This window comes from Ranitomeya variabilis, chromosome 1 (genome assembly GCF_051348905.1).
Source record: "Ranitomeya variabilis isolate aRanVar5 chromosome 1, aRanVar5.hap1, whole genome shotgun sequence".
Lineage (NCBI taxonomy): Eukaryota > Metazoa > Chordata > Amphibia > Anura > Dendrobatidae > Ranitomeya > Ranitomeya variabilis.
Genome location: NC_135232.1, coordinates 477,819,464 through 477,842,895, shown reverse-complemented (window position 1 = coordinate 477,842,895; position 23,432 = coordinate 477,819,464). Strand labels below are relative to the sequence as shown.

General features: G+C 45.4%; 1 protein-coding gene across 2 annotated transcripts in view; it reads right to left on the bottom strand.

Annotated features, from left to right (window-relative positions):
- HSDL2 (hydroxysteroid dehydrogenase like 2) overlaps positions 1–23,432 on the bottom strand; it is an 82,592-nt gene that overhangs the window by 44,977 nt on the left and 14,183 nt on the right. For both annotated transcript variants that reach the window (XM_077251194.1, XM_077251184.1), the window contains exons 4-5: positions 22,297–22,395; positions 21,332–21,446 (exon numbers count right to left, since the gene is read on the bottom strand). In XM_077251194.1, coding sequence (XP_077107309.1) covers positions 21,332–21,446; positions 22,297–22,395 — 214 coding nt within the window. The remainder of the gene's footprint in view (positions 1–21,331; positions 21,447–22,296; positions 22,396–23,432) is intronic.

Sequence of the window (23,432 nt, the reverse complement as noted above, 5' to 3'; positions counted from 1 at the left end):
GGAATATGCACATATTTACAACCTTATACTATATTGTTCTATTATTTACACCCCACCACAAAGGCACCACGTGCTACTAAAAAAGAAGGGAGGGATGTGAATGGGTGCTGTTGTGGGCTCTATAAAAGAGCATTACCGGTAAGTAATCCGGCATTTTCTATTCGCCACAACAGCACCCACTAGAGAGATTTACAGAGACTATAGATTGGGTGGGTGGGTTCACCGTGTCAAGGACCGATATTCCAAAGGTTAGATCAGAGGCGGAAGATAGGTCTAATCTATAGTGCTTATAGAAAGTACTAGGCGAAGACCAGGTTGCAGCCTTACATATAAGGTCTATTGGCACATTCGCCTTCTCCGCCCAGAAAGTCGACAAGGTGTGCTCCCACATGCAGTGGTGGATCTCTTCCTTTAGCTTTATACGCTAAGACTATGGCATCTCTGATCCAGCGTGATAATGTATTCTTTGTGACTCTGGACCCTTTGTTCTTACCCTTGAAAGACACAAAGAGAGCCCTACTCTTCCTCCAGTCCCTAGTCCTCTCTAAATAGGCCAGAACAGTCCTTTTAACATCTAGGGTATGAAGTCTCACTTCTTCTGGAGTGGAGTGGTCTCTATAAAAAGTAGTTAGGAAGATCTCCTGAGATCTATGAAAACTAGTGGCTACTTTAGGAAGATAGGACGGGTCCGTTTTTAAAATTATTCTGTCAGATGTTACAGATAAAAATGGAGGATCTATTGATAAGGCTTGGAGATCGCTCACTCTCCTAGCAGAAACTAACGCTACAAACAATACCGTCTTTAATTAAACATTTTTCAATGAGGCTGTATGAAGAGGCTCGAAAGGGCTCTGTGTTAATGCATTTAGAACTAGAGTTAGATCCCACTGAGGGACCTGCGGTATATTGATTGGTTTTGATCGCTCACATGCTGATATAAAACGGGATATCCACCTATTGCCTGCAACATCGTAATTAAAGAGAGCTCCTAGAGCTGAAACCTGGACCTTCAGAGTGCTTACAGAGAGCCCTAACTCCAGACCCTTCTGCAGAAACTCGAATATTGAGAATATGGGAACCTCAGAGGAAAATTGTGCGGTATGGAATTCAATAAATTTTCTCCAAACTCTAACAAATTCTGGTAGTAGAAGGCTTTCTACTCCTGCTGCAAAGTGTTATTTATACAACTCTGACACAATTTTTTAATATCAGAATCAGGAAGGGGTTCGGTGCATATCACACACTGCTTGTGCTTAGATTTCCCCGTCCTTTTTGCCTAGAGAAACACAAGCAGACAAGGCTATCATAAGCTTCCATGAAGCCCTATATACACTCACCCAGAAATATATTTATATACTGGCTGCCGGGATGTTTGATCGGCCTGGGGTGTGGAACGGGACGAGTTTTTCCCCGATTTCTCAGTGGAGTCACTCCCTTTCGAGTGTCCACTACTCTTCCTCCTGGTATCACCACTGGGTAATATTAACTCCTCCATAGGGTGATCAGTGGCTTCCTCTTGGGACGACATGATAGCGCACATTACCCTCTGCATTACCCTCTGCCGAGATGCAATTTATAACGCAGGCCCTTTCACAAAACACACCCCTTCCTGTCTTTTTTTTTTTTTTTTTAACCTGTGTCCTATTGAATAAGGCCTCACCAGGGTGGATGGAACCGCTCAGGGGAATCCAATATGGCGGTTCCCCCGGAAATGATACTGCCACCTCGCAACCCCGGAAGTTCAACCAGCCACTTCCGGGACGCCGATGCTACTGCGCATGCGTCCGCATCCTTGCTGTACCACCGGAAGATACCGGGGTAAGCGCTGCACTGGCAGCTATCTATATTGCCAATCCAGCTCCCTCCACTCCGGAGGGACAAAGAGGGGCAAACCCCGCCGAGGAGACGCCAGCACTACAGCGGCCACAGCGGCCTATACACCCGGAGTGCATATCATTAACCTGTCCCAGTCAGGCCAGATGAGGTAGGTGCCGCTCCGCATTCATCGGCAGCCTCATACAACGGTGTCCCAGCAGGGAGACCGTTGAGAACTTCCAGGAATCACAGCAGCATCAGCAGATGAGGGGGGAGCCAGCAGGAACATTCCCCCGACTGTCTACCCGCTCTGGAGCCCCTGCCGCTCAGCAGAGTCAAACAGGCAGCAGTCCAGGCAGGTTTTCCTCTTCATTACCATTGAGTCTTCTCTGTGGGTTCCAGTCTAGGAACAGAAAACCAACTGAGGAGCGAGGGGGGGCCGCCCTTTTATCTCTCTGTAGGTTTCCTGTTCCTAGGGGCGGATCCCCTCTCTCTCTATCTAGTGGGTGCTGTCATGTGAAACTCGACAGTCTATTCTTTTTCTTAGAAATGAAGGCTATTCCATGCGAGAAATTGCCAAGAAACTGAAGATTTCCTACAACGTTGTTTACTACTCCCTTCAGGGAAGAGCACAAACAGGCTCTAACCAGAGTAGAAAGAGAAGTGGGAGGCCCCGCTGCACAACTGAGCAACAAGACCAGTACATTTGTGTCTGTAGTTTGAGAAATCGACAACTCACAGGTCTTCAACGGGCAGCTTCATTAAATAGTACAAGCAAAATGCCAGTGTCAACATCTACAGTGAAGAGGCAACTCCGGGATGCTGGCCTTCAGGGCAGAGTGGCAAAGAAAAAGCCATATCATACTGGCTAATAAAAGGAAAAGATTAATATGGGCAAAAGAACACAGACATTGGACAGAGGAAGATTGGAAAAAAGTGTTATGGACAGACGAATCCAAGTTTGAGGTGTTTGGATCACACAGAAGAACATTTGTGAGACGCAGAACAATTGAAAAAAGATGCTGGAAGAGTACCTGACGCCATCTGTCTAGCATGTGATAGACTGGGGTTGCTTTGGCGCTGGTAAAGTGGGAGATTTGTACAAGGTAAAAGGGATATTGAATAAGGAAGGCCATCACTCCATTTTGCAACGCCATGCCATACCCTGTGGACAGCGCTTGATTGAAGCCAATTTCATCCCACAACAGGACAATGACCCAAAGCACGGTTCCAAAGTTTGCAAGAACTATTTAGGGAAGAAGCAGGCAGCTGGTATTCTATCTGTAGTGGAGTGGCCGGCGCAGTCACCAGATCTCAACGCCATTGAGCTGTTGTGGGAGCAGCTTGACCATATGGTATGCAAAAAGTGCCCATGAAGCCAAAACAACTTGTGGGAGGGGCTTCTGGAAGCATGGGGTGAAATTTCTCCAGATTATCTCAGCAAATTAACTGCTAGAATGCCAAAGGTCTTCAATGCTGTAATTGCTGCAAAGCGAGAATTCTTTGACGAAAGCAAAGTTTGAAGGAGAAAATTATTAGTTCAAATAAAAATCTTTTTTTTCGAACCTTGTCAATGTCTGGACTAGATTTTAATTTCTTTGTATATCAAAGTTTTTTTCTTAATCGAGTCTAAATAAAAATAGGGATTTTTGTGTGTACTCACCGTAAAATCCTTTTCTCCGAGCCACTCATTGGGGGACACAGGACCATGGGTTATGCTGCTGTCACTAGGAGGCTGACACTAAGCTGAGACAAAAAAAGGTTAGCTCCTCCCCTGCAGTATACACCCTCATGCTGGCTTCCAGAGACCCAGTTCAGTGCAAAAGCAGTAGGATAATAACAACAATATAACCAATAACATTAGCATAAAACATGTCAAACAAACAGTCAAAGACCAAAAAGAAAAAAGGCAACGAGCCGTAAGGTTACCAGGGTGGGTGCTGTGTCCCCCAATGAGTGGCTCGGAGAAAAGGATTTTACGGTGAGTACACACAAAAATCCCTATTTCTCCTTCGCCTCATTGGGGGACACAGGACCATGGGACGTCCCAAAGCAGTCCCTGGGAGGGAAACAATTCAACCATATAACTCCGTGTACCATCTGACTACAGGTGCGCGACGGCCGCTTGCAGGATACGCCTGCCAAGGGCCGCGTCCGCAGAGGATTGAATGTGGACATTGTAATGCTTTGTGAAGGTATGCAGGCTAGACCACGTTGCGGCCTTGCAAACCTGCTCCGCTGAAGCCTGGTGCCGGATGGCCCAGGAAGCACCCATCGACCGAGTGGAATGAGCTCTAATCCCCGCCGGGATAGGACTGCCTCTGACCCGATAGGATTCCTGGATAGCAGATCGGATCCATCTGGCTATCGTGGATTTAGACGCAGCCAAACCCTTTCTGTGACCCTCCGGGAGCACGAAAAGGGCGTCCGATTTCCTGAAATGAGCCGTTCTGGAAATGTACCTCCTGAGGGCCCATACCACGTCCAGAGTATGGAGAGCCTTCTCGACCCTATGCTTGGGCTGCGGACAAAAAGAAGGAAGGATGATGTCCTCGTTAAGATGAAAAGATGAGACCACCTTCGGAAGAAACGCCGGGGAAGGACGTAGGACCACTTTGTCCTGATGAAAGGCCAGAAACGGCGCCCGGCAGGACAAAGCGGCGAGCTCTGAAACCCTTCTGATGGACGTCACCGCAACCAGGAAGGCAACCTTCCATGAGAAGACAGAGAGCGGAACGTCTTGAAGGGGTTCGAACGGAGGCTCCTGAAGAACCCCCAGGACCAAGTTGAGATCACAGGTCTCTAACGGCATCCTGTAAGGAGGAACCACATGGGAGACTCCCTGAATGAAGGTCTTGACTTGAAGGTTGGCGGCGATCCTGCGCTGGAAGAGCACGGATAACGCTGAGATCTGGCCCTTGAGGGAACTCAGAGCCAGTCCGGAGTCCAGACCGGACTGAAGGAAATGCAAGATGCAAGGGATAGAGAAAACGAGCAGAGGGTGACCCCGGAGCCTGCACCATGAAAAGAAAGATTTCCAGACGCGGTGGTAGATGGAGGCGGAAGACGCCTTGCGAGCACTTAACATGGTGGGGATGACCTGCTGAGAGAAACCGGCACGAGCTAGAATCCAGGTTTCAACAGCCACGCCGTTAAACGTAGGGCCCCTGAGCTCTGATGGTAGCTCGGTCCTTGGCGAAGCAGGTCTGGGCGGTCCGGCAACCGCAAGGGAACGTCGGCTACGAGCTGAACGAGCTCCGCGTACCAAGCGCGACGAGGCCAGTCTGGGGCGACCAGAATGACTGGAACTCCCTCCGTCCTGATCTTTCGGATCACCTTCGGCAGTAAGGGAAGGGGAGGGAACACGTATGGGAGCTGAAATTGATGCCACGGAGAAATCAGCGCGTCCACTCCTATGGCCTGGGGATCCCGAGATCGAGCAATGAAGCTGTGGACTTTGGCGTTCAATCTGGACGCCATCAGATCCACGTCCGGGGTCCCCCAGCGAAGACAGATCTGGTGAAAAACCTCTGGGTGGAGTTCCCACTCCCCCGAGGCAAGGCCCTGGCGGCTCAGGAAGTCCGCCGCCCAGTTCTCGACTCCCGGAATGTGCACCGCAGAGATGATGGAATGGTTGGTTTCGGCCCAACGAAGGATGAGGGAGACTTCCTGCATCGCCGCCCTGCTGCGGGTACCCCCCTGGTGGTTGATGTAGGCCACCGCCGTGACGTTGTCCGATTGGACTCGTACTGGGTGACCCGCGAGCAGGACGTGAAAGCGGCTCAGAGCAAGTCTGATAGCGCGAATCTCCAGGATGTTGATGGGGAGTTTGGATTCCCGAACTGTCCAGCGGCCCTGGGCAGAGTGGTGGAGGAACACCGCCCCCAAGCCAAGAAGACTGGCGTCGGTAGTTACCACTAACCAGCGGATCGGAAGAAAGGACTTCCCCCGGAGAAGAGATGGGCCCAGTGTCCACCATACGAGAGATTGTCTGACTCGCGGGGACAGGGGACAAGGGTGGTCGAGAGATGAGATACTCCTGTCCCAGTTGTGCAGCAAAGCCTGTTGCAAGGGACGGAGATGGAGCTGAGCAAAAGGAACTGCTTCGATTGCTGCAACCATCTTTCCCAGGATCCTCATGGCGAACCGAATGGTTCGCGGGCGAGGATGACAGAGCGTTCGGGCTCCTTGCTGAAGTGCTTGGGCCTTGGACCGAGGAAGCAAGACCAGCCCCCTCAAAGTGTCCAGGATCATTCCCAGAAAGGAGGTCCGACGGGCAGGAACGGGAGAGGACTTGTCCCAGTTGATCAACCAACCTAGGCGCGAAAGAGAATCCAGGGTAATGTGGACGCTTGACTCGCAGGCTTGAAAAGACGGGCCCTTTATGAGGAGATCGTCTAAGTAAGGTAACACGACGACTCCTCGAGAATGAAGGATGGCCATGACAGCCGCCATGACCTTGGTAAATACCCTGGGCGCCGTGGCGAGACCGAAGGGTAAGGCCGTGAACTGGAAGTGATCCTCCAGAATGGCAAAGCGGAGGAACCTCTGATGAGACGGGAAAATTGGGATGTGAAGATAGGCATCCTTGATGTCTATCGAGGCCAGAAATTCCCCTCTTTCCATCGAAGAGATGACCGATCTGAGCGATTCCATCCTGAAGTGCCGGACTCTTATGCACTTGTTCAGGAGCTTCAGATCCAAAATGGGCCGCACCTTTCCGTCCTTCTTTGGAACGACGAAGAGGTTTGAGTAGAAACCTTTGAACCTCTCGTGTTCCGGGACCGGGACAATGACCCCGCTCTGGCGGAGGATGTGAATGGCGCAAAGAAGGGCGCGAGACTGAGCTGCCGAACTGGGAAGGCGAGAGGGGAAAAACCGAGTTGGAGGAGGAGAGGAGAACTCTATCTTGTAGCCAGACGATACCAGATCCCTGACCCATTCGTCGTGCACGACGGAGAGCCAGGCTTGCTGAAAAAGGAGTAGGCGACCACCTACTCTGATGGTATCGACTGGCACCGATCCTGAGTCATTGAGACGGGAATCTGGGAGGTCTGGAACCTCGGGTTCTGGGCTGCCTCGGTTTCCCGCGCCAGGAAGGATTCGGCCTAAAGGAGGGACGAGCGTCTCTGTCTGTGCGAGCGGAACGGTCTGATCTGGGGAGACCAGAGGGGTTGGACCAGGCTGGGCTGGAACGAAAAGGCCGAAAGCGAAAGTAAGGCTGGCGCTGGAAAGCCGTCTTGGGCCTCTGTTGGGGAAGGAACTTGCTCTTTCCCCCTGTGGCGTCGGAAATAAGCTGGTCAAGCTTTTCGCCGAAAAGACGCCCGCCTTGAAAAGGGAGGGAGATCAGAGATTTCTTAGAGGAGGAATCTGCGCGCCACTCCCTGAGCCAAAGAGCCCTTCTGATAGCGACGGCGTTGGAAGCCGCCGAAGCTGCGCAATTCGCCGCGTCGAGGAAAGCGAACATCACGTAATCGCTAGCCATGGCTAACTGCTTGGCTAGGTCTGCCATCTCAGACGGAAGGTCCTGTTCATTAATGGATTTCACTAGAGCATCCGCCCAGGAAACCATAGCCTTGGTCACCCAAGCCGCGGCGAAGGAGGGGGACAGGGAAGAGCCAGAGGCTTCATACACTGAACGAGCTAGAGAGTCCAGCTGACGTTCAGTGGGACTCTTAATTGAAGCGCCCTCCGGAACTGAAAGGAGCGTTTTAGAAGCTAGGCGTGAGACCGGCGGATCTACTAAAGGGGGATCCGTCCAGTCTTTCACGAGATCCGCTGAGAAGGGATACTTTGATACCAGGTCCTTCTTACCCGTGAAACGCTTATCTGGACGCTCCCTGTGACGCCTGACTATATCCAGAAAGGCTGGATGAGAGGCAAAAGATTTGTGGGAACGTTTGGATCTGGTAAAAGAGACCGCGTGTTCCGGAGCGGAATTAGCGTCATCATCCACCTTAAGTGTGTGATTGACTGCTACAATGAGGGAGTCAACCGTAGCTCTGAACTCCGGAGCCTCCGGGTCCAATGATACCTCGGACTCATGTTCAGAGTCGTGAACGCTGTGATCCCCCAAAGAGGGTGAGCGAGAGGTGGAGCTGCCAGAGTCTGAGCGGCGAGGAGAGCGCTCAGGAGAGGTAGTGCGGATCCGTTATCTGGATGACCGTGCCTCATTAAGTGGAGAGCGGCCCCTGCTGGCCGACGATTCCCCTGCTGTGAAGGGATCCCTTAACGCCTGTAACGGATTACCCCGTACCCCGGGGGGGATTTTGAATGGATTTGATGGCGTTGGCTAAAAAATCCACGGACTGCGAGAGTGAAGCGACCCACGGGGGGGGGCTAGGTACGCCAGAGTCGGTGGCGGTGGAGGGCTCCTGGGCACATGGAGCATCGCAGGCAGAGCAGAAGGGAGAAGTTTGAGGCCTAGGAAGTGGGGCCTGGCAGGTGGTACATGCAGAAAAAAAGGTCGTATGCACCTTAGAGGATTTTTTCGACCTTGACTGCGACATGATTCTAATACAAAAAAAGGCCCACAGGGACTATAATCTGGCCTGGGAAGCAGAGGGCGACGCTGCAGAGGAGAAGCTGACAATGCCTCCTTACCCCGGACCTGTGTCCCGCTGTCCTGGGAAGCCGAACTGTGAAGCCTGAGATAGGAAACTGGCTGCACGTGGGCGCTGTGACACCGAGATGCGGCAGCTGCGGCATGTAGTGAGGACTAAGATGGCCGCCGAGATCAGGAAAGAGATCTCGTCGGCAGCGAGAAGCGCCAGGGACCGGGGGGCGGCGCCGCCGATGACGCGCAGGAGTGGGTGGAGCCTATCGGCAGTGACCAGCGGCTAGGCCGAAGCCGGGGGCTAAATTTGCGGTCTCGGCCCGGCGCGCGGCCGCAAAGTGCCGACGCCTCAGCCCACCGATACTGCGCTGCAGCCCACTAAGGTGCCAATGCTGAAGAGGAGCCCTCCAGACCGCCGGCGACCCCCCCCCATCCCCCACGAGACACTTACCCAGAGGAGCCTTAGGATGGCTGGGACGGTGCAGGGGTTGGGAAGCCTCCATCCACCAGCCCCAGACAGGGGGGTGGGGAGGAACCGTCCACCACCTGAGTCACACAGAAAATTGGTGATGCAGTGTGGTCTGCACGGACGCCACGGGTATAGGGCCACTGTACAGCCGAGGGTAGAACCTGGTGGACAGGGCAGATGTCCGGCAATAAAGAAGGGGCCTGGCTGCAGAGGAGGATACTGGAGGTAAAAACACCAGTGCTCCTCTGTACAACATGGGGAGATCGGTGCCCTTTTAGGGAAAAAACCGTCGTCCAAAAAAGGTCAGCTCAAGCAGTGGCTCCCACGTCGCAGGAGAGGATACGGTGAGGTGAAACTCCCGTGCTCGCCTGTTGTTGGTTCGGGGGAGATCGGAACATGAAAGAATCCGTCGCCCCCTTCGTCCGGAATAGATTGAAAAGAAAAAAATCAGTGTGCCTCCTACGGACACTAAGCTTGAACTGGGTCTCTGGAAGCCAGCATGAGGGTGTATACTGCAGGGGAGGAGCTAACCTTTTTTTGTCTCAGCTTAGTGTCAGCCTCCTAGTGACAGCAGCATAACCCATGGTCCTGTGTCCCCCAATGAGGCGAAGGAGAAATGTTGATATTCTTTTCAATTGGGATGTTCTAGCATGGTTTCTTTCTTAATTACTGCATTTTTGGAGCAAACGCAATGACAAATAGCCATCATCATATTCTATTTTTTTTTATACCCTTTTTATTTACATTTTAAAAGGGAATCTGTCACCTCATTTTGGCCCTATAAACTGAGGCCACCGGCATCAGGGGCTTTTCTACAGAATTCTGTAATGCTGTAGATAAGCCCACGATGTAACCTGAAAGATAACAAAAACAAGTTAGATTTTTTTCATACAATGTCGTCATCCTCCTTGCTTCTATCGCAGCAATTTCTCCTGAGCACGCCGATACCCCATATGGGGGAAAACTAGGCTCGGAAGCAAATTTTGGGGTCCATTTCCCTTGTGAAAATAAAAAAAAATTGCGGTCTAAAGTAACATTTTTGTGAAAAAAAAGTTAAAATGTAAATTTTTTTCCTTCCACATTGCAAACATTCCTGTGAAGCACCTGAAGGGTTAATAAACTTCTTGAATGCGATTTTGAGCACTTTGAGGGGTGCAGTTTTTAGGATGGTGTCACTTTTCAGTATTTTCTATCATATAGGCTCCCCACAGCCAATGTGATGTGGTCCATAAAAAAAATGGTTTTATAAATTTTGTTGGAAAAATGAGAAATTGCTGATCAAATTTTAACCCATTTAACATCCATAAAATGATGCTGATTTAAGTACACACAGTAAATGTTATAGATTAACTATTTTGTATGAGATAACTCTCTGGTTTAACCCCTTTATTCCCGAAGGTGGTTTGCACGTTAACCAATTTTTACCATTCTGACCACTGTTATGAGGTAATAACTCTGGAACGCTTTAACGGCTCCCGATGATTCTGAGATTATCATTAACTACAATAGGTAATGAAAAAACAATGGTAACATTTCTTCGATATGACTTGCGTTTATTTGTGAAAGATGCGAAAATTTGGTGAAAATTTGGAAAATTTCACAATTTCCCAACTTTTAATTTTCATGCCCTTAAATCACAGAGATATGATACACAATATTTAACAAATAAGAATTCCCACATATCTACTTTACATTAGCACAATTTTGGAACCAAATTTTTTTTTCTTAGGAAGTTATAAGGGGTCAAAGTTGACCAGCGATTTTTCATTTTTCCAGCAAAATTTACAAAACCATTTTATTTTAGGGACCACATCACATTTGAAGTCACTTTGAAGGGTCTATATGATAAAAGATACCCAAAAATGACAACGTTCTGAAAACTGCACCACTCAAGCTGCTCAAAACCACAATCAAGAAGTTTAGTAAACCTTCAGGTGCTTCACAGGAAATAAAATAAATAAATGAATGAATGAATGAATGAATGAATGAATGAATGAATGAATGAATGAATGAATGAATGAACATTTAACTTTCCCCCCCCCCACACCCACACACACACACACACACACACACACACACACACACACACAACGGACTTCAGGTCCAAATTTTTTTATTTTGACACATGCAACAGGAAAAAATGAACCCCAAAATTTGTTGTGTCATTTTTCCTGAGCTTGCCGATACCCCATATCAGGGAGAAAACCACTGTTTGGGCACACGGTAGGGCTTGGAAGGGAAGGAGCGCCATTTGACTTTTTGAGTGCATAATTTGCTGGAACAATTGGCGGATGCCATGTCGCGTTTGGAGAGCCACTGATGTACCTAAACAATGAAAATCCCCCGCAAGTGACACCATTTTGGAAACTAGACCTCAGGGAACTGTTCTAGATGCATGGTGAGCACACAGAACCCTCAGATGCTTCACAGAAGTTTATAACGTTGAGACATAAAACTAAAACAAAACAAAAAAAAATAATCAAAATTTTCCCCACAAATTTTGCATTTTCAAAAGGGTAACAGGAGAAATTGCAACACACAATTTGTAGTGCAATTTCTCCTCAATACGGTGATACCCCATATGAGGGAGAAAACTACTGTTTGGGCGCACGGCAGAGCTCAGAAGGGAAGGAGTGTCATTTGAATTTTTTAAATGTAAAATTTCCTGGAAACAGTAGTGGACGTCATGTCCCATTTGGAGAGCCCCTGATGTGCCTAAACAGCGGAAACCCCCCACAAGTGACTCCGTTTTGGAAACTAGACCCCTGAAGGAATGTACTTAGATGCGTTGTGAGCACCTTACACCCCCACGTACTTCACAGAAGTTTGTAACAATGAGTTGTGAAAATAAAAAAAATAAAAATCACATTTTCCCCCACAAAAATGTTATTTTGGCCCCAAATTTAGCATTTTCATAAGGCTAACAAGAGAAATTGCACCATACAGTTTGTTGTGCAATTTCTCCTGAGTACACTGATACCCCATATGTGGGGGAATACCACTTCTGAGGCACAGTGCAAAGCTCAGAAGGGAAGAGGCGCCATATTGGAGTTTAGATTTTGCTGGAATGATTTGAGGGTGCCATGTCACAGTGGCAGAGCCCCTGAGGTGCCAGAACAACAGAAACCCCCTATATGTGCACTCATTTTAGAAAGTACACTCCCCAATGAATTCATCTAGGGGTGCAGTGATCATATTGTCACCGTATGTGCCTCACAGAATTTTATACCACTGAGTGGTGAAGAAAGAATACATTTAATTTTTACCACTAAAATGTTGTGTTAGAAAAATTAAAAACTTGGGGCTATGGGCTAATAGGAACAACAAACGGAGGTCCATTCTTTCCTGAGTGCGCCAATATCCTACATGTAATCAGGAAATATTTTTCAGGCCCAGTGCAAAGCTCAGAAGGCTGTAATCTGTGCCTGAAAACAGATTTTACTGTTATGGTTTGCAGGTGCCATGACCCACTGGGCGAGCCCATGAGGCACCAGAACAGCAGAACTCCCCATAAGTGACCCCATTTTACAAACTACGTCTGCTCAGAGGAGCATACAGATACCAAACCTTTCACAGCCAGCATCTGTACTCCAAACAGGTATGTGCAAGCATATAGACTGGGGAAAAGCACAGCGTTTAGTAGCCAGTTGCATGCAATTAATTTACAAGAACGAAGATAAATTCCATAATAAAAATTTTGAAAATGTCATCTCTTTCCATGCTGGATAAAATCATTTTGTTTAAAAAATGATAGTTACGTTACTCTTTAAATGTATGGCAATTGTATGAGTGTTTTAAGATGTAAAAAAAAATATATATATATAAAAAAAATTGAATATGATGAATATTTGTCATTGCGTTTGCGTCAAAAATTCAGCAATGAAGAAAGAAACCATCCAAGAACATCTCATTCATCCCAATAATAAAAAAAAATATCAATATTTTATTTAGACTCATTAAGAAAAAAAACACCATTTACATACGGATTAAAACCAAATAAAATCTGCACAAGCTAATATGCCCACAAAAGAAAAGAAAGTTTAGGCTTAAATAAGTCAATAGACCACCTCACATGGAGTATGGACAAATGTCTGACAAAAAAAATATGTGCATTGAAAATAACACAGCATCAAAGTGCACATGAGGAAATGCCAGTTATAAATAAATATCAAACCGGAAGAATGGAATATAAGAGAAGAAAAATAGGTAAGATCCCCATGAGAGGCAGATCTCCATGCATATCACCAAGTTCTGTTTTTCTCAGTGGGTGTAAAGCACCAAATACAGATCTGCTGTACTGTTAGTTCTGATCTCATTGCAGAGCTGTGTGCGATTATGAGAGCAAAGTGTCAGCCATTACATGTCTCACACTGGAAATGCCCCCTTTAATTTATAATAAGCTCTGGAGGCAGATTCTCATGCAGATCTATGTCCGGTCCTTAGATCTTATCAGCTCTTTTAAGAAAAATTAATCTTTCTCTTGGTAATATTGGATCGCAGATATGAAGGAACCATTTTATTCAGCTTCCTATGACCTACATGCCCATATAGACTGCTTAGGACGGTTGATCTTACTGACAGATTCCCTTTAAAGGGGTTGTCCACTACTAGGACAACCCGACCTTAAACTAAATGTTATGCCCCAGTAACATGCTCAAAGTTCCCATAGTGTTGGCACTCGCAGTTTCGAGACTGATGCGGTGGAATGACTTGTGATGCCCGTCGCCCAATTAGCGCTGGAGTCACTGTCTCCGCCTTCAGACAAACTGAACATGAAAAGGAAACCCGGCATCAGCTGCGGCCTGGACTTCCTCTTCATGTTCATTTTGTCCAAAGGCAGAGATAGTGACGCCAGTGCTGATTGGGCGCCGACATCACATGTCACAACACCGCATCACAGGGAGAGCGAGTGTCGATAACACGGGAACGGAGGAAGCACGGGAGGTGAGTATAAGCTTTATTATTTTATCTGGGCCGAACAATTAGTTTCAGTATTGGTTGTCCTAGTAGTGGACAACCTTTTGAAGTAGCCACACTACACTGTACTGTGATAAATTTTAGACACAGGGATTATAGGGATACTAACCTGTATGTTCCCATTGTCAGACTTAAAGATATTGTATTTCCAGGTACGATTCCGGGTGGGCATGTACTTGATTAAGGTCATCCGCACTTCACTTCATAGTCTTGACATGTGCTATATGAGTAGCTGAATGGTGTACTATGCTGGCTTCTAAGTGTGGCGCACAATTCTGATGTCGGCTTGGTCATGATGATATCCAGATCGCGCTATGTCATGAATGGCATGCACAGTTGATTACTATTTTTCCCAGTCTATGATAGGTCTCCCATTTATCCCATAATATTTTATTACAGGTCTGCTTATTATGACTAAGATGTGGCATGTAAAGTAATTGATGTTAATCTATGTATATGTGATAAATGTTCCGGTTGTAGTATGGACATTAAAGATTTAACTACATACTGGATGTGCACATCATTGCGTCGTAGGACTGGGAATGAAGGAACGCTCTGGAGGTCGTTCTGTCATGCGCACTGATGATCGGCTTCGGGTGTGTGGACTTTTCATGACATGCGCATTGATACCACTGGAGGTTGGAACTTTGACATGTGCAATGGAATCTTTGAAGACTGACGTCACGGACATGAGCAATACAGCGGCACCTTCTGACAAGTATGGGCGGATTTATATTTGGAACATACGTATTGGAGAACAGCCTATGGACTAGCACAGTGATGAGCGCTGCATGCTGGGCTTACGGCGGTCACATGATATGGGGGTTTGATGACTGGATTGGAGTGTTCCTGTCATGAATACGCCTATAATTCCATGACAACCGCTTATGCACTGTTCGGATTGGTGCGATGTGATTTGTTTACACTCTGAATGTCGGGGCTGTAATATTGAATTTGTGGACACAATTATATAATGGGGAGCGATCAGGGTGAGTTGAACTGTGTTAGTTGGTGAAATATATAAAGTGCTGCTCATGTGGGATTGTTTTTATATTTATATGTATATATTATATTGTGTTGTGTTTTTTCTAAATCTGTTATAGTTACCCCATTGGCTGTTAGTTAATTAATGGGGTGGGCTTAAGTGTATATAATGGTGGTTGGAATGTCCTTTCACTGTGCTTGATAAAGGTCTTCGGACCGAAACGTTGCCGCAGGAGGCAGAATAAAATGTGAGCTGCTTTTTCACATCCTGGTGTGGCGCTGTCCGTTTCTTCATTTGAACTTAGGGCCAGGGAACACGTCAGGGATATCATGGCTGCTAGGGATGCTGATGATGTCTCACAGCTAAAAACCATCCCGAGACACTTCAGACTACATCATGATTGTAACCCGGATGCCTTGAAATTTCGGGGTATTGATCGGGTTAATTCTGGTATCAGGAGTGGCAATTTAAAGCGTACACTGGCATAGTTGGAATGCCGCTGGATAGCATCTTTGGGGACCATGACCCTGCATGGCCTCAATGAAAAGTTGTCGTTTGCTCCCTTCCTATTGGGGTGTTTTATTCAGAATTCTTCTTTTTCCCTTTGCTTTTTAATTATGTTTGTGGTTTTAGTCATTAATGTTTTGTTTTTTTGATTGCAGTTTTTTCATTGATATTTTTCCCCCCCACTCACTGTGTGCAAATCTGTTCGTCCTGCACCAATTGGACTACTGGCTGACTGAACAGTATATAAAGAGGATGATCACCGGCACTGTACAGCACTAACTGGCACCGCAAGAATCTGAATTTAGCGCCACGAATTTAGTGCAGTATTATGAACATGAGATCTGAGGAATGTATATGACATGATGTTCTAGATTTGTTGATGCTTATGTAAACAATAGTTGCTTTCCCCTTCTTTCCTTTTTTTCTATATACGTACCTGCTTTTTGGTGCGTTATGTCTAATCTATTATTCTGAACGGTCTGTCCGCATTTGTTCCCTATTCCAAAATGGCTGCGTCAGTGGTGCGCATGCGCGGTGGACGCTCTCCCTATCTGCGCTCCACAAGGCATCTGCTACAGCGACGCACAGACTACTGACGTCACAGGAACTCTTTTCCTATCTGTGCGCCGCTGAGATGGCCGGAAGTAGCGCTGCTTGAGGTTAGAGAGATCCGCCCCCTATGCGCCGCAGGATCTGAGTGGTAATCTAACATAAACACTAATCTAACATAAACACAGTGGGGTATATAAGACCCAACACCAGCAATATTCCACACAGCCCCCGAGGAAGCTCAGTACGCGAAACGCGCGTCGGGGCTTGCAGTGGACGTATCCAGCTGTTAACCCCACATGGGTAAGCAGCACTGATGGCACCTTTTTTATGGTTTGTTTTTGATAAGGACCGGGCTACGTGCAATATGGGAAGGAACTGTATAGGGTAAGAATAGTTGGTTTATATCCCATAGTAACATAGTAACATAGTTATTAAGGTTGAAGGAAGACTATGTCCATCTAGTTCAACCCATAGCCTAACATGCCCTAACATGTTGATCCAGGGGAAGGCAAAAAAAACCCATGTGGTAAGAGTAAGCTCCATCATGGTGAAAAAAATTCCTTCCCGACCCCACATACGGCAATCAGACTAGTTCCCTGGATCAACGCCCTATCAAGGAATCTAATATATATACCCTGTAACATTATACTTTTCCAGAAAGGCATCCAGTCCCCTCTTAAATTTAAGTAATGAATCACTCATTACAACATCATACGGCAGAGAGTTCCATAGTCTCACTGCTCTTACAGTAGTAGTAGTAAGTAGTAAGATTTACATATGATCCCTGTGGGGCTATTTTTACCCATTCCCTACATCCCTAAAGGCGGTTTGTATGCCCTATATTAATCAATATTATATTTTGTGCTGTACTGTGGTGCACCCTTACATTTGTGAATGTGGATTTTCCTGCTGGAACCGTTCATTTTATCATCTATTGACCCTCACCATATTTACCTACTGTGTAATTAATTGTATTAAAAATGTTGTATCAGGATATTAACAACATTTATTTCTTATACTAATCTGGTGACGTTATGTCCATTTTGGGGCAATATGCTCTTGGTATATTTGTAGGATCATATGTGAGCTATTGGTGTTACTTTTATAACTTGATCCATGAATGGATTATTTGTTTCAGCTAACAATATTTATTGACATATTGCGATAATTATATGAATATTGCATTTTTATAGTTCAAAGCCATAATGGGAGTTTGATAAGGCTTCGAACTAGATATGAAGAAATAATTAGGCTTCATAGATTTCCACATTGTCCATGTGTGTTTGGGGTCTATGATCTACCACATGCGTAGAGTTAGTGGATTGTATGCTTCCCATGAGAATACTTGTTTTATAACCACAATCTGCTTAGGTTATATTACTTGACATACAGTACATCAAGACCCTTTAAATGAATAATCTTGATATTCTAAATGGGTAATATGGTTTTGGGCAATTTTTATTATTTGTCATAGCCTGGTGTTGACAAGCCATAATCTTTATTTATGTTCCTAAAGCATTACTATTCAGAACGGTATATTGGCTCATGTAATTTGGTACAATAAATAATATAGGGAACATGTGACCCGGTGGCTCCTGGCCATTCTCAGATTTGTAATGGAAAGCAGCCCTTGAGATGAAGGGATGCGATCACCACAGGTATATATGAATATATTAACTAGCACATCTAACAAGGAATGCATTTTTTTGTTCATGTCATTTAAAGGGCATTTTATATACATTTTTCTTTTATCCAGATATTGTGATACTAAATAGTGCTAAATACACTTAGCGTTGGAGAGTTGTTCACATCCATTTCATTAAATGGCAGCACTCCAATACATTTGATCTAGGCCAGTTTTAAAATTCTGTGCACAAAGCAGTATGGTTATTATGATTATTTATATTGTCTTGTTCCTCCAGCTGGCAACAGCAGCCACATATGAAACAGTGTAAAGACACTTCAGTGCATTATCATTTTAATAAATGTGTCAAAGCGCTCTGCATTGTGTTTTCTAATGACGCTCCTCTCACAAAGACACCAAAACGAGATGATAAAATGCATTTAAAAAGGCTTTTTCTTCCTTAAAGAACACTGCTTGTTTGTGAAATGTAGTTAACACCTTCAAAAGATGTATTGTTCCGCAGACGCAGAAGGTTTTGGGGTTAATTAACTATATTTTTTACTGCATATAGTTAAAAGAGAATGGTGTGAAAGCACTGTAGCCGTCTTAGATAGAAAAACATGATGCATATTTACAACATAAACCATGCATTGACACAATTTTGACAGACAAGTACAAAAAAAAAAAGAAAAAAAAAGGAAAAACACAAAACTATTAAAATGGCACCTTTTTCGTTTATCGGGTTAAAGAGAGTCCATCACCCCAAATTCACACTTCAAGCTAACCACAAAGGCTTGTAGGAGAGCAGTAAAGATATGTTTTTAGTTTTCGAATATATACCCGAGATGTCAGCAGGGAGGAGAGAGTGATGTCTACTCTCACTCCCACACAGAGACAGTGCAGAGCTTTATCTTTAGACAAAATGCCAGCACTGTCATTCAACATAGAAAGAGAGGCCATAATCTAAATAGGTTGGTGGAATGGTGCGCTGAGGAGTTTAGTTTGTTAGCCATTAGCATTGGGCTGTAATGTGCCTTGAACCAAAGCAGAATACATTTAATACATTTGATGTGCTTAGGATTCACTTTATGGAATTTCCTGGACAGGAATCTCTTTACACAATGCTACAATTCAAATATCTTAGGTTTCAAGCTTCAGCATTTTGGGAATAGAAGAAAACGGATGAGGACAAAATGTTGCAATGAAATGAGACAAAATCTGACATGGCATGCTTGCTGCAATCAGGACAACTTCTGTCCACTCTCAGATTTGGGCTACAGCTTATGTCAGGAATTCGCAATGTGGGCATGACCTCCTTAGAAGTCAGGCTGTAGGAATAAGACAGAAGGTGTTAGCTTTGACAAGCGAGTATTGTGTCACTCATCTCAACATCAGTCTATTGGGTGTTAAAGGGAACCTGCCATCAGGTTTGGCACTTATGTTACAGCCACCACCTTTCAGGCCTGATATACAGCATTCTAGAATGCTGTATATCTGCCCCCAACCCAACCTGTGAGAGAAGAACAAGACCTTTTATTATACTCAGCTGAGGGCCGTCCGCTCTGGTGGGTGTCGCTGGTCTTGGTTTTTTTTTTGTTTGTTTTTTTTATCTTACAGGTCGGGTTGGGGGCTTATACATTGGGGGAAATAAGTATTTGATCCCTTGCTGATTTTGTAAGTTTGCCCACTGACAGACATGAACTGTCTATAATTTTAAGGGTAGGTTAATTTTAACATTGAGAGATAGAATATCAAAAATAAAATCCCGAAAATCACATTGTATAAATGATATAAATTTATTTGCATTTTGCAGTGAGAAATTAGTATTTGATCCCCTACCAACCATTAAGAGTTCTGGCTCCTACAGACCACTTAGATGCTAATAATCAACTCGTTACCTGCATTAAAGATAGCTGTCTTACATAGTCACCTTTATAAAAGACTCCTGTCCACAGACTCAATTAATCAGTCAGACTCTAACCTCTACAACATGGGCAAGATCAAAGAGCTTTCTAAGGATGTCAGGGACAAGATCATAGACCTGCACAAAGCTGGAATGGGCTACAAAACCATAAATAAGATGCTGTAAATACTAATTTCCCCACTGTATACAGCATTATAGAATGCTGTATATCAGGCCAGAAAGGTGGTGGCCGTATCTCATATCGGCCGAACCTGGTGACAGGTTCCCTTTTCGTATCTTTACAGGTCAGGATGGGAGCATATATACAGCATTATAGAATGATGTATATCAGCCATGAAAAGTGTTGGCCATATCTCTTATCAGCCAAACCTGGTGACAGGTTTGTGTTAAGATATGTGCTCAAATCTATTTGAGCCTTACAAGTCTGTTCTTCATACTAGTAGACATAAACAATAAAGTGTTTCCAATCAAGGTATTTGATAGGTTTGGTACAAGTGAAATGTGAGACTTCTGAAAATAACCAGCTATTTAGAACTGCGTCTCATCATGATGTAGGACATGAAAGCCCGAGTGCTCCCACCCAGTACCTGCATATTTTTTTATTCTGCACCATTTTCACGATATTGGTCTGCATCTGGTGAATGACAGTACTTTGGATTACAGTCAGGTACTGTAAAGCCTGTACTTTCCTAGCTGGGTTCTCAGCTGAGAAGTGGCTATTGTCTTCAATCTAGACAATGCTCCCACTGCTTATATGCCTGGACTGCAGAATGAAATGTAAAGAGATTTGTGCTGCTGATGTGTTCATGGGGTGTTGCCAACAATGGAGACAAGGCGTAGATATGTATACTCTCTTGCATCTTAACATTCACGCAAAGCAATTTAACATATTTTTTAATTTTTCACCATTTACTAGATACTAGATGTTTCCAGCCAGCTAACGCTCGGCACGCTCATTGCTATCTAATTAACACTGCTGGTGATTAAACTAAAGTAAATAATGATAACATTCAAAAGCGCTTACGCAGGTGGTAAATTAACTTAAAATGAAGTTAATAACAATAGTGTGGTGATGTGTTGGGGGCGGGATTATGTGTGGTGATGGGGTGGGGGCGGGATTATCTGTAGTAATGTGGTGGGGGGGAGGGATTATGTGTGGTAATGTGGTGTGGATTGTGTGTGGTAATGTGGTGGGGGGCGGGATTATCTGTAGTAATGTGGTGGGGGGGCGGGATTGTGTGGGGTAATGTGGTGGGGGGCGGGATTGTGTGGGGTAATGTGGTGGGGGGCGGGATTATGTGTGGTGATGTGGTGGGGGGCAGGATTATCTGTGGTAATGTGGTGGGTGGGCAGGATTATGTGTAGTAATGTGGTGGGGAGGCGGGATTGTGAGTGGTAATGTGGTGGGGGGCAGGATTATGTGTAGTAATGTGGTGGTGTGGCGGGATTGTGTGGTGATGTGGTGGGATTATGTGTGGTAATGTTGTGGGGGGCGAAATTATGTGTAGTGATGGGGTAGGGGGCGGGATTGTGTGTGGTGATGGGGGGGTGGGTTTGTGTGTGGTGATGGGGTGGGGGGCGGTATTATCTGTAGTAATGTGGTGGGGGGGGCGGGATTGTGTGTGGTAATGTGGTGTGGATTGTGTGTGGTAATGTGGTGGGGCGGAGCTACTGTGCGGGGGCGGGATTAGCGAGTAATCACGATGATATATATATATATATATATATCAGAGTTGTAAAACTGCTCATTAATAAAGTAAATAACCATTTTCCTTTAATATTATGTGAGATGGAGACATCTCCCTTACATACGGTTGTTGACAGATAATACAGGAACCCATTACTACTGCTTGGTCGCATCATCAGTAGTTACTATCACTTGTCATATGTTTTAAAGTGAAAGTTTTCGAAGTGCTACATACGTCAGATATGTTCCTCTGGTATTGATTCCCATCATGAGATCAACTTTTTTCATTGGAGTATCCACAGTGTTGGTCAGGCTGATGGCGCTAGCATTGTTCACCAAGATGTCTATACCTATTTAAGTTAATAAATAAAAAAAAAAAATAAAATAAGTACACGCTTTCATCCTTGAATGAAATATATAAGTCATTGTAGGTAGTAGTTAAAGGGAACCCGTCAGCAGGACTGTGCACAGCAACCTACACACAGTGTCAGGTTGGAACCATTTTACTGATTACAATGATATCTTGGGTGATGAAATCCATCTTGTGATTGTTGTTTAATCTTTATTTTCAGTTTTGAGTTTATGATATGCTCATGCTCCGGGGCGGCGCGCGTGCGTGCGTGTGGAAGGGGGGGGTCTTCATGTGGTGCTCTGCTTAGGTATTCATACTGATGGCTTATGACAGGTCACTGATCCCTCAGTGACCTTCCCCCTAGTTTACATACTGAACATAATACGTTTTGGAAAAAAAAAAATTCACATTCAGCAGGCGCCTGTGCTGTAGCATGATCGCATCTACAACATCCATGTAATTATTTTATTTGGTGATACATATGTATTCAGAAAAAAAAATTCTCTCAAAATGGCGCTGGCGGCGCCATCTTGGTGGACACCAAAATTTATTTTCATCTAGAAAAATGGCTAGAGTATATATTCAGTATGTAAAATAGGGGACAGGTCAGTGAGGGATCAGTGACCCATCAGAAGCTACACAGATGAATGCCTAATCAGAGCACCACATAAAGACCCCTCCCCCCAACAAGCACGAGAATATTAATAACTCAAAACTGAAAATAAAGATTAAACAACAACAAGACGGATTTCATCAATCCAGGTATAATTTTAATCAGTATAACGGCGCCGACCTAACACTGTCTGTAGGTTACTTAAACACGCATACTGCTAAACGAGATGGAATACCTCCAAATGTTTTCACCGCTTTTTCCACAGCCTGGCTGATCTGATTTTCATCTCTCACATCGACAACACATGGCAAAGCCTTCCCACCGGCAGCTTCAACTGTGCAGACAAAATACATGGAATGGTCAGGTTACACTATTTTACATTCCCAAGACGTACCAGACAGAAAATGTTGTAGAGAATAGGTGGAGTGGATCAGTGTTGTTGGATACATTGAAGATTTCCACTCCAAAATAATAGTATGTCATCTACTGATCAGAAGCTACAGTTTACTTATTCATGCAATATCATCACGGAGGCCTCCGATTGGCTCCAATGTACTTTGCAGCAGGTCAAAAAACCTGAAACATACAGCCAATGTCATTAGGGACTATCTACAGTATAAGGAAGAAGAACAAGGAGCCAAGGAAGTGATGATATGGCCCCCACTAAGCACTGAACTTGCATCATTGTCTGGAATTACATGAAGAGACAGAAGAACTTGCACAAGCCTACATCCACAGATCTGTGGTTAGATCTCCAAGATGTTTGGAACAACCTCCCTGCTGAGTTTCTTCAAACTGTGTGCAAGTGTAAGGGTACCGTCACACAGTGCCATTTTCATCGCTACGACGGCACGATCCGTGACGTCGCAGCGTCGTATGATTATCGCTCCAGCGTCGTAGACTGCGGTCACACTTTGCAATCACGGCGCTGGAGCGATGCCGAAGTCCCCGGGTAACCAGGGTAAACATCGGGTTACTAAGCGCAGGGCCGCGCTTAGTAACCCGATGTTTACCCTGGTTACCAGCGTAAACGTAAAAAAAACAAACAGTACATACTCACATTCCGGTGTCTGTCCCCCGGCGTTCTGCTTCTCTGCACTGTGTAAGCGCAGCGGCCGGAAAGCAGAGCGGTGACGTCACCGCTGTGCTCGCTTTCCGGCTGGCAGGCGCTCACAGTGCAGAGAAGCTGAGACGCCGGAGGACAGACACCGGAATGTGAGTATGTACTGTTTGTTTTTTTTACGTTTACGCTGGTACCCTGGTTACAAGGAAAGCACTCAGGCTGTCAGACTTTTGGGGCATGTAGTGGGAAGCCTAGACAGTTCACTGTGCATGCATGCAGTCAACCACACCACTGTGGGTGTAATATAA